This window comes from Halyomorpha halys, unplaced genomic scaffold (assembly GCF_000696795.3).
Source record: "Halyomorpha halys isolate HHAL.00 unplaced genomic scaffold, Hhal_1.1 Scaffold604.1, whole genome shotgun sequence".
NCBI lineage: Eukaryota > Metazoa > Arthropoda > Insecta > Hemiptera > Pentatomidae > Halyomorpha > Halyomorpha halys.
Genome location: NW_027105224.1, coordinates 217,014 through 227,814, shown reverse-complemented (window position 1 = coordinate 227,814; position 10,801 = coordinate 217,014). Strand labels below are relative to the sequence as shown.

General features: G+C 29.7%; 1 protein-coding gene across 1 annotated transcript in view; it reads left to right on the top strand.

Annotated features, from left to right (window-relative positions):
* The first annotated feature begins 685 nt into the window (after nucleotides 1–685).
* Nucleotides 686–10,801, top strand: part of LOC136796255 (uncharacterized) — an 18,095-nt gene continuing 7,979 nt past the window's right edge. Inside the window, exons 1-2 of the mRNA XM_067049414.1 lie at nucleotides 686–691; nucleotides 10,072–10,236. Of these exons, the coding sequence (XP_066905515.1) occupies nucleotides 686–691; nucleotides 10,072–10,236 (171 nt within the window). The remainder of the gene's footprint in view (nucleotides 692–10,071; nucleotides 10,237–10,801) is intronic.

Genomic DNA, 10,801 nt, shown 5'->3' with positions numbered 1-10,801 from the left:
GCAAAAAATTCTGTTTAATAATTTTTTTATTTAATTTCTTAGTCTAGAAATAAACTTTTAGAATTAAAATTCTAAAATTTATAAATAAAATTTAAATTTAATTCTGGAATTAATTTTTTTTTTCCTTCAGTTTATTTGTTTCAAAATTTAATGCATAGCTGGTATAGAATAAGTAGCTATATGGAAAACGAATAGTAAAAGGGTGTATATAAAAGAAATTTTAACACTTATTATTCATATTATATTTATGAAATAAAATGTTTTATAATAAAAAAAAAAACTAATTCTCACTCATTATATTGATTTATTATCTCTAAATAATGATTTTACACCATAAGTCATTTATATTTACATGTACACAAAAATTGCTTGGTTAGTATACATAATTATAAAATTAAGAAATTTTACATAAACCCAATATAAACTGGTTATTTTATTATGAATTTAAAATGTTATTAACCGAGCATAAAAAGCTATTAAATATATAAAAATAGTCGGAAGTAGATTTTTGAGATGGTTGTTTGGATTGCGATACAAAAAACTTGCTATCAGTGAAAATTATTTTTTAATAAAATGATTTCCTTGCAATCATTCTTTAAGGTCATAAATTAGATTCTTATGTTGAACGAATGAGAAAAAAGTCTTAAAAATTATTGATGTCATAATAAAACATAAAAGATAGAGCATGAGGGTAAGAAAAATATAAAATAACTAAGAGTTATCCAGACAAAACTGGATAGAAAATAGAAAATAAAACTATATAGGTATGGAGGTTTAGTATATATATTTTTATATTTTTTTCTCTCTCTTTTTTTCATTGACCCGCAAAGTAGACCGAATCTTTTACATATTTTTAATAATAATATTATTTTTACCATATTTTTCTGCATTTAATGAAATATTCACACAAAGAATGATTTTAGTTACAAAAATTTAAATAGTAACGATTGGAGGTTGATATTCACTTTAAATTAGATAATGAACCTTCACTATTCTATGGTTTTCATAAATTTCATTTAAATATTATTGGACACAAGCCGTTTTTTTACTCAAAAATTAACTGGGTAAGTGAGAAAAAAAGTACTTGATCATAGAGTTACAAAAAAAAAATTAATACAACTAAGATTATCTAAAATATAACATAAGATACCACCATTTGATAGTTTTTATCATTCTTGATAAGAAGCGATTGCAATTTTTTTTTAGTGTGTAATTAAAATCATTTTCTCAGTGACTACTTTTTTTTCCTATACCAGCAAAGATAAGATAAAAGAAAACTAAATAGTTCTGATGTACTATCTTTGAGAATAGCCGGAATGGCCAACACGTAGTAGTGGAGTAATAAAAAAATAAACATGTTGAGACTAAATGGATATTTTATTATTTCTTCTTTATTATGGTTTTGTTTATTTATGTTGTTCTTAGTTATTTTGTTCTTTGCTGACCGCACCCCCCGACAAACTTCTTCAAGCATTAATCTACGGTCAACTATCTACACCTCGATATTTTATTATAATTGATAAACAAACCAGTCTCAAACTAAAATTTTATAAAATATAACTTGACATTTTCATCTATTTATGTCTTCCATTATCTTTTTCACTTATTTCAAACACATAGTTTAAATAATCATTAAAAATATTAAACCTACTTTTTTTGTTTAATTTTAGTGCTGTTGACAGTATTAACTTTTCTTTTTTTTATATTGCATTTGATATTTATGTTATTTTTTACATGAATTACAACAACTGAAATGGAGATTAAATTGTTTAGTCAATTAATTTATGCGATTCTGAATTGACAGCAATATTGTGAGATTGGTCAAGTTAACGGAAATAGACTGGTTTGCCATTAACATTGATTTGACAGATATAATTAATTTGTAATCTTAATATCCAAATTATGATATTCGAAATGGATTGGGGCGTTACTTCAAATTAATATTACATCTATATGCACTATTAATACTATACGTATATGCACAATAGTGTATATTTCATCACATATATGATGAAAATGATTTTGCCATATATACCTAATTCTAATCAAATCAGCTAGATTCAGTTCTGTAGTGAGTAAAAAATACATTCTTATATCAATGAGTTTTATTTTTTCAATATTTTCTATCTATGTCTAGATATAATTTCTTTTAGGATAAAATTCAACTGTTTGATTCTATGAACGAATAATACCTACATATTTAATTAATCAATTATCATTTTACGTTTTAAGTAATGAGTGTTTTCTCTTTTAATTAATGTTAGTATATTTTAAAGTATATTATTCGATCAGAACCTTTAGCTAGTTCTCAACCAGTTCATTTCTTCTCCTAGTTTGAAAATATATCCCTCTTAAGCTGAAGCCCGGAGTGATGGACACCATTTTAAATCTGGAGGAGGGGGCGGGGACTAGCAAAAATGGAGCTATTTTCAGTATAATAAAATTTTATATATTTCCAATATAAAAAGAACTAATTGTTGTAATTTTGTTTATATTAAATTTGAATCGAATCAATTTGTAAATACATATATCCATTTCAATGATGTTTTAGTGATAGATACTATTTTATATCGGATTACCAAAACATTTCTTACTGTAATATATTCAAATTCTATTAATAAACTATTAAGAATAATTTATATATAATTTGATTATTCTATTTCTGTTTTGTCGAACTTCTGTTCTTCATCTGGGCTAGTGAATCATTAAAAAGGCTATCAATTAATGACCTAATGAAAGACAGCATTCGAAAGCTTTTAGCAGGTGATTCGCCGAAACTTATTCTCCCTTGAGGTCATAAATTGTCATGACATTTAGAAAGTTCAACCTAGTGTCAGACTCATTTCATCATCTCTTTTGAATACTGAATTGTATTGGTCGAACACAATCAGAACACGATATTGACGTATTATTTTTTTCAAAATAAATTGCTTCAAACTACTAAATTCTTATTTCATACAAATATGAATTTAGTTGTTATACTAAAGTAACTATAGTAACCAAATATATACATATAGTTAATACTTCAATAGTTCAACATCAGTTTAATGTATAGATAGAGATAGTGTTACTTGAAACGATGAATAAAATTTAAAAAATAATATTATAACCATTATGGTTATTGTAATTTATATTTAATATTTATCACAATTAAAAATCGAACTACCAATTGGGATTAGTTTAGGGTTGAGTGATCTTCGCTGTACCCATCTCTTAAGATGATTAAGTTAAAATGGTTGATCGTATTTCATTAGAATTTTTTTTACAAGAATAGAATTTTATATTTTATCAAATTTTATTTATTTTCTTTGATTTTGAAAAAATATTTTCAATCCGCTGGATATTATTTTTTATTAATTTTGTTTTCTACTTTCTTGAATATACAGTAACAAGAGCACTGGTTAGAAATTTGTATTAATCTATTAATTAATTTTTTTAGTTCAGGTACACCTTAAATATTAACATTAAATTTTAAATCCTGACATGCGTTGAATGCAATAATAAAAAACATAACTACTTCGATTCAAAAATTATTATTTATTATTCAAATATAATGTAATTGTGGTGTGTGACTTACAAGATGTGACATGTTACGTTCTACAGATGCCACGGTACCAGCGAGCGTGTGACAGGGCGGCCCGGACTGGACTAGTGGCCGCCGGAAGGTACCGCGCATGCCCTCCCCCTCCCCCCACCGGCCACATTGCAGATTTATCATAGTGTCGACACATTGCAGCTTGTCTTCTTATTGGACAATTATTGGTGTCATTAATGTCTTTTTGACTTCTGTTCTGCTATCGAATGAATTCGGCTACAAGCCTTCATTAGCCAGAGTTTTTGCATGAGATGCGGAATCGTTAGATGGAACATTTTAATACATGAAACGAGAAAATAAAAAAAAAATTTTTAAAAAAAGCTGAATTATTCCTTGTCCTTTTTTTTTTGGATTATAGTGGTATCAGAAGATCGATGCGACGTTAGCATAAAATTACTTCTTGTTTTATTTATTTGTAACTGACGTTTCGGCCCGCACATATAGATCATCCTCAGAGTTTGAGCTATTCATTTAAATACAACGGAATACTGTCGAATTTCGATTTTCTTTTTAAATTTCCTTCCTAGTCATAAGACACAGGTCTTACACATCTTACAAGTTCAACACTATTCCAATTCTGACCAAAATGGGATGTTACGAGGTTTTTATTGTGACTCCTTAGCAGCCTTACCGATAACTGCCTCCATGGAATCATTATTTAATGTTTTTTCATGGTCCCTGTGAAAAACATTTGGTAAATTGAAAATAAAAAATCGTTAATTTAATGTTGTAGCAACATGTTGCTTGCTAACACCTTATACTTTGAATTCAGGGCCCTTCCGATCTCTATGGATTGAAGTCTCTCATTTCCCAACATGCATAGATGCGTTGTTCCTTTTCATTCTTAATGAGGTTAAAGACTGATTTCATATTGTATTTAATTTAATCTAAAGTTACTGTAGAAAGTGCAGGTTTGTCAAGCAAATAGTAAACAACCAAAGCCTACCAAAATCAACTATTAACCACAAATTCCACTTCATTAAACCCAGGCGTCTAGCTGAGTGTGATGAATTGAAACCTTGAGGATTTTGTTCAAGTTGACGAAAATATCAGTGTCCACGGTTGCTCTAACCTGTAAATCTGTTGGTCTGTCAGGATGAGAACGGGAAATATAACAAAGAACAACCACAAACTCTTACCACGTGTAGGGAGTCATCTCTGTATATCCTACGCTCTAAGAGTGGTAACCAATGATTATTTCTTTTTATTATCGAAAGTTCACTTGACCATGCTTGGTGGAAGTTCCTTACTCAAATGAAAATCACGTTTTTTTTTTGGTTTTTTTTTAACGTCTTGATATTTATGTTTTTCATATTTATAAGTAACATATATGTTTATTCCTTTGTCTATTTTAAAACAAAGATCATGTTGTGTGTATGCGTACTTTTGATGAAGTTCATTTTTATTTTCATTTTTTTTCCTTTCTGCGTCTAGATTACGTGTTCCCGTATTATTTTGAACTTTTTTTTTTTTCCATAGCCCCTTATCTGCTTCTTGTAATAAATTTTTCCCTTAAAAACTCCTTTTACTGCATACTTGAATTTTAAGGAGACCTGAATTATATTATTTATTCTGTTAATTCTGGATATTTTCCAATCAATAATAAGAGCTCAACCTTCTGATTGATGATGATTTTTTCAAAGACTTTTGAGGGATTAAGAGCATAGTTGAGAGATGAAGATAGAAATTCATGAACTTTAACTATATGGGTCGGTTAAATTTCAGGATGGGGAATAAATGTCTTGTATAAGTTTTTGGCAAAATCGTTTGCTGTTCTCATCTGACGCAGCCCAGGAACCATCATCACGATAGACCATCATACATCTGGACAAACGACTGACATGAAATCCTCACACAAGACTGAAAAGACAGGAGACTGCTCGCCGATTCCGACTATTACATATTTACTAGGAAAATGGTCTAAACTGCCGATCCATTACAAAAGACTGATCCACATGACTATTATAAGGCTTATCTGGACATACGGAGTTGAGCTTTGGGGCTCCACTAAACCATCAAATTCCTCCCGAATCCAATCCTTACAGTCCAAAATCCTTAATGCTCCTTACTTTGTCACGAATCAAGTCATCCATTAGGACCTCATTTGTTGCCTATTTGGCCAAAACCAGACACCAATCCTTCCATGATAAACTTCCCAATCACCCAAATCCACTTGTTTCTAACCTGGCTTCTCCTTCATTACCTAATAATTCTCCTAGGCGTCTGAAAAGAAGATGACCTCGAGATTTTCTCCTCTAGAAATGTTGTTGGAGTTCTATTAATGGGTAGATTCTCCACATGTTTTTTATCATGTCACTATGTCACCTACAGCAAATTTATTTGTTGTTTATATTTTTAATCAGTTGTAAATAACAATAAATAAATTATTAAAAAAATAATAATAATTCAATTGTTGAAACACATACAATTGAAATTATCAAAAATCGATATCCTCTAATGCAGTGATAGCATATGAAATTAAATAATTATATCAAATAAACTATTACCTTCAGAAAAACTGATCTGTTCTAAAGAATAATTGAAAGTTATTTATGTGCCGGGGACCCAAGATAACTGCGACATTGCAAGTAGTAGAAGTTATAAAGAAAGCGACTTGGACATTAAATGAAATGTTGTTTGTATGACTAGTTTCAAAAAAGTGATTTACTTAGGTTAATTTTTTTAATAATGTTCTAACCAAAAAGACATTTTTTTCTGTTTCATTTTCATTTTTTCTGATTATTTTAGTTTTGGGACAAAGTTTAATTTTGATTGCATACCAAAACATTTCAGAATTATAATGATCTTTTTCATCTAATGCAAATAATTTGGACCTGAAAAATCAATTAATTCGTGTAGATTGAGTTGTGTGCCGTTAGATTGTCTACTAAATGACATCCTACCTCATTGTTTGACGGAAAACCACAGTGCTTGTATTGGCTACTAGGAACACTATAGTCCAGTTTGTAATTTGTAAATGTGTGAAATTATCCTTTTATATGTGAGTTTTTTGTCAGTCTTCATGACCTACGACTTTATATGTTCTTTATATTTATAAAATATTTTGCTTTTCAACGGGATATCATACTTCTATCCAGCTATTCTTATTACCGGAAAGTTGTTCTCAATCTTGGATAGTATTTTTCATTTTTGTCTCGTTTAGTTAATTATCAAATACTTTCATAGTTCGTATATATCTGATTCGTTATCACCAATAATGAGAGAAGCTTCACTTTAACAATAGTATAACACTTTAGAGGAAGCCATTTTGAAAATTAAAAGAGTGTGAGACTATTCCAATTAATATGAATCCTAGTTAATACAAATAATATTAAATTATAGAATACATTGATACTAATTTTTTATTCGAAATTGTCGGAGCCACTTTTGATAGAACAGTAAAATTGTATAAAAAGGACAATGCAAAATGGCAATTGTAAAAGTTACTATTTATGTATTTTTAATATGGGCTGTTCACGTACATTAATACATATAGTTTTTTTTTTTAGACACATTATCAACGTTAATGTGGAATTTAACTAAGTATGGATATTTTAGCTCTGATTTGCGTCATTATGAATCTGAATTCATTAATTAAACATCTATAACTAACATGCCCCGATATCGATCTTCCTAGGAAAGGTCAGAGTGATAAAGATTTCAAATTGTTGATGTTATTTGTACCCATTTGGCAAAATCGATTGCATGAGTTGAGGTCAGGTAAACACTAGAGGACAACCGACACCGTTCTATCCGATACCAACTCTATAATTAACATCCCATGATCATTTTAACTTGAGACCCTCATCAAGGCATAGGGTAAGCGGCATTTACATGCATTAAGGTTCTAATAGTGACAGTGAAATGGATAGATAATTAAACTATCTAATTATGAAGAGTGAGCATTCTTGATAAAATTTAGGATAAGTGATGTCAAATATTATTTTGAAAGGAAATAAAACTTATTGTTTTTATTTCGCCAAATTGGAGGTATACTGTGGTACTTGTACCTTTTTAAACTTGAACTTTTCACCCTAAAAATAAATTAAATGTAATTAAATATCATTTTTAAAAAAATGGTGTGGCCGAGTGATTTGTATTGCTTAAAAAATTAATTTATGGAATGTTTTTTTTATCTAGAACTCTATCGAAAACAATACCTCCAAGAAGAAAAAAAATCAGTTTTTACACCCCTTTTTTTTATTATTTTAATGAAAACAATATTCATTTAAGAATCAAAATTGAGTATTCTGCCAATCATAGTTGTTGTTGTTGGCTGGGACTTTAGGACGTAAAACCCTGAGGTCATCAACGCCCATGTTTCATACTTTATAATTCTATTTCAAGATTTGATACTGTTTAAATAATTACAAAAAAAATTAAATAATTACTTATTTAGTACGTATAACAAACTTTCGGGTTTAAATCTTATTCAAAAAGCCATTCCTTTTTAAGAAAACCAAAACCATTTCCACGTTCTTCAGATCATCATTCAGAGCATCCGATACACTCGGTTCCGCTCCCAAGTTCATGGAATAGAAATTGTATCCTTCAAATATGTGACTGGCCGTAAGTACACTGTTGCAGTATTGACATTTTGGCGGTGGTTGCTTATTGATCAGATGTGTATGAGTTAAATGAGCACCAATCATAGTTAGGGAGGACGAAAAATAATGGCTGTTCCGAATACACAAAAAGAATCATTATTGAGTTCTTTAAAATTAACATAAAACTGTGTTTTATTTTCTACCAGAATGGTTCAGTTTTTCCTATACTATACAAGAGATACATTAAATGTCATAAAAAAGAAAAATTGAAACATTTATGATATACCCCTGAAGTTTACTTTATTAAAACCATCTACAATACAAAAAACTTCATTGCACAGTATTTAAAGTAGAATATATGATCTAAAATATGATCCATAATAGAAATCCGTACGTATAGGCATACCCTGCTGATGCCTTCTATAAGTAAAAAAAATATTAATTTAATAAATTTTTTTCAAGCAAATAATTGTAATAATTAATAATGCACTGCTATGATTTTCTCAAAATTTGTGGTTTTTTTTTCGTCTTTTCCATGCTGAAATGTGTGAAATGGATGAACATGGCTTGCCCCCCCAGTTTTGATCCTGGGTACGCCATTTTTTGTACGCCTTATAGTTCCTGAGATATAATATTACATAAACCAAAAGTTTTTCTAAACATCGAGAAATCAACATTTTGTGAATTTATTTCGGTGAATTCCCAGAAAACCTCTATTTCTACGAAGATAGCAATTATGGACTACTTTATAGTACATTAATTTAAGTGCTAACAGACATATATATGTCTAATGGTTCCTGAAATATGGTTCTTCATAAACCAAACGTTTGGTCAGAAGAACTAGAAATCAACATTTTGTGTATTTATTTTGTTAAATATAATTAAAAATAATAATGATCTCTCGATATAATTTCAATGAATGAATTCACTGACTACTGATTTCTAATTCTTTTGTTATTGAATCTTGCGTTAAAAAAAAAAAAAAGTATCTCGGAAATATTATTCAACGTAAACAGCTCACACATTTTTTAGAAATTTTATTTTACTTCAAATGATATTTCATTAGGTTTTTGTGTTGTAAATAATTTTTAAAACATGCAGCTCCGAATGAAAAGTTTATTGTTTTAACCTTTTGAATTAGGCACTTATTTTTATTTCCCCTAACTATGGTTGGAGGATTCATTAATTGTCACTCATAACTATATGTAGTTTTCATTAAGGTAATAAATAACTACGGTAATAATAACTGCTTTAATAAATGGTGAAATAACACAATAAGATTTATTACATGCTTTACTCTCTTATGTGTGTTTTTTTTACATAACGAAAAACACAGACCTTTAGTTTAATAACATGTTTTATCATCTGAAAGTTATAGGACTAGGTGTGCCGAGGAAAATATGTGTACGCATGAGTAAGCGAAATTAGTGTACGTAATCTGTTAAAATCTATATTGGTCCAGCCAGATAGATTGGTGGAACACCAATGTGGCTGAAGACAGAAACGGATCTAATTTGTTCTTTGTTGTCTTAAACGTAAAGTATTAGTGAAAATTTTCTATTCAGAGGACAAAACATTTTTTTTTACCTGCATTAAACCAAAGTTTTCCGATTTTTTGGTAGTGAATAGGGAACATTTTATCTAAATCTCTTAAAAGAGTTTCCTACGAGACTCAATAGAAAATACGAGGAACGTGATCTACTGAATGCTTTGATAGTAATGTTCAAATCATTGTTGACATTGGCATTTAGTTGCTGATTAGTTCAAAGTTTTTGGGGATTGTTGCTTTTCGTTATTGATGTTCATTCTTGAATTCATGAAATGTTTACTTACATTAATGAAGAAGGGTGTTTTATCAGTTATTTTTTCTATCCTATTTTGGCTTTACAAGAACTAGTATTTTTAATTTTACTTCTCTGACTGTTGCAGATGGACGGACGTACCGTGCTTGGGAAGATCGGGCAGAGCGCGGGTGGTGTCGGCCGTAACATCGCAGATGCTCTGGGAAAGTTGCAGAAGTGTACTCCGCTCCTCCTCTCGGCAGTGGGACCAGACCTCTATGGCCAGTTCCTGGTGGACAACATGAAACATCTGGTAAGTGTCCAAGGAGTTCACAATTCAGACCTCGCATTCTTGTTTTTTTCACAGAATACATTTTCATATCTACACCAAATTTAGGCTCATAGATGATATTTCTTTAATTAGCTTCGATTAAGATAGCAGAAAAAATAATAGTGGTTTATGAACTTGACATTTAACGCCTAGAAAAAAAAATAATATATATACTTTTAATGTCTAAATCAATAAATGAAATTCAATCACTTCCGATTTTGTTATTGCACCATTTTTTATCAAGCTGGCACAAAATTTCAGCTTTAAGGCATGTTGGAGAAAAAATGAAAACAAAACTCAGAAATGTTCCTACAAAATAATCAATTTTCCATCCACTAAACCATCAAATTCCTCCCGAATCCAATTCTTACAGTCCAAAATCCTTAATGCTCCTTACTTTGTCACGAATCAAATCATCCATCAGCACCTCAATGTCTCATTTGTTGCCTATTTGGCCAAAACTAGACTCCATTCCTTCCATGATAAACTTCCCAACCATCCAAATCCACTTGTTTCTAACCTGGCTTCTCCTTCATTACCTAATAAT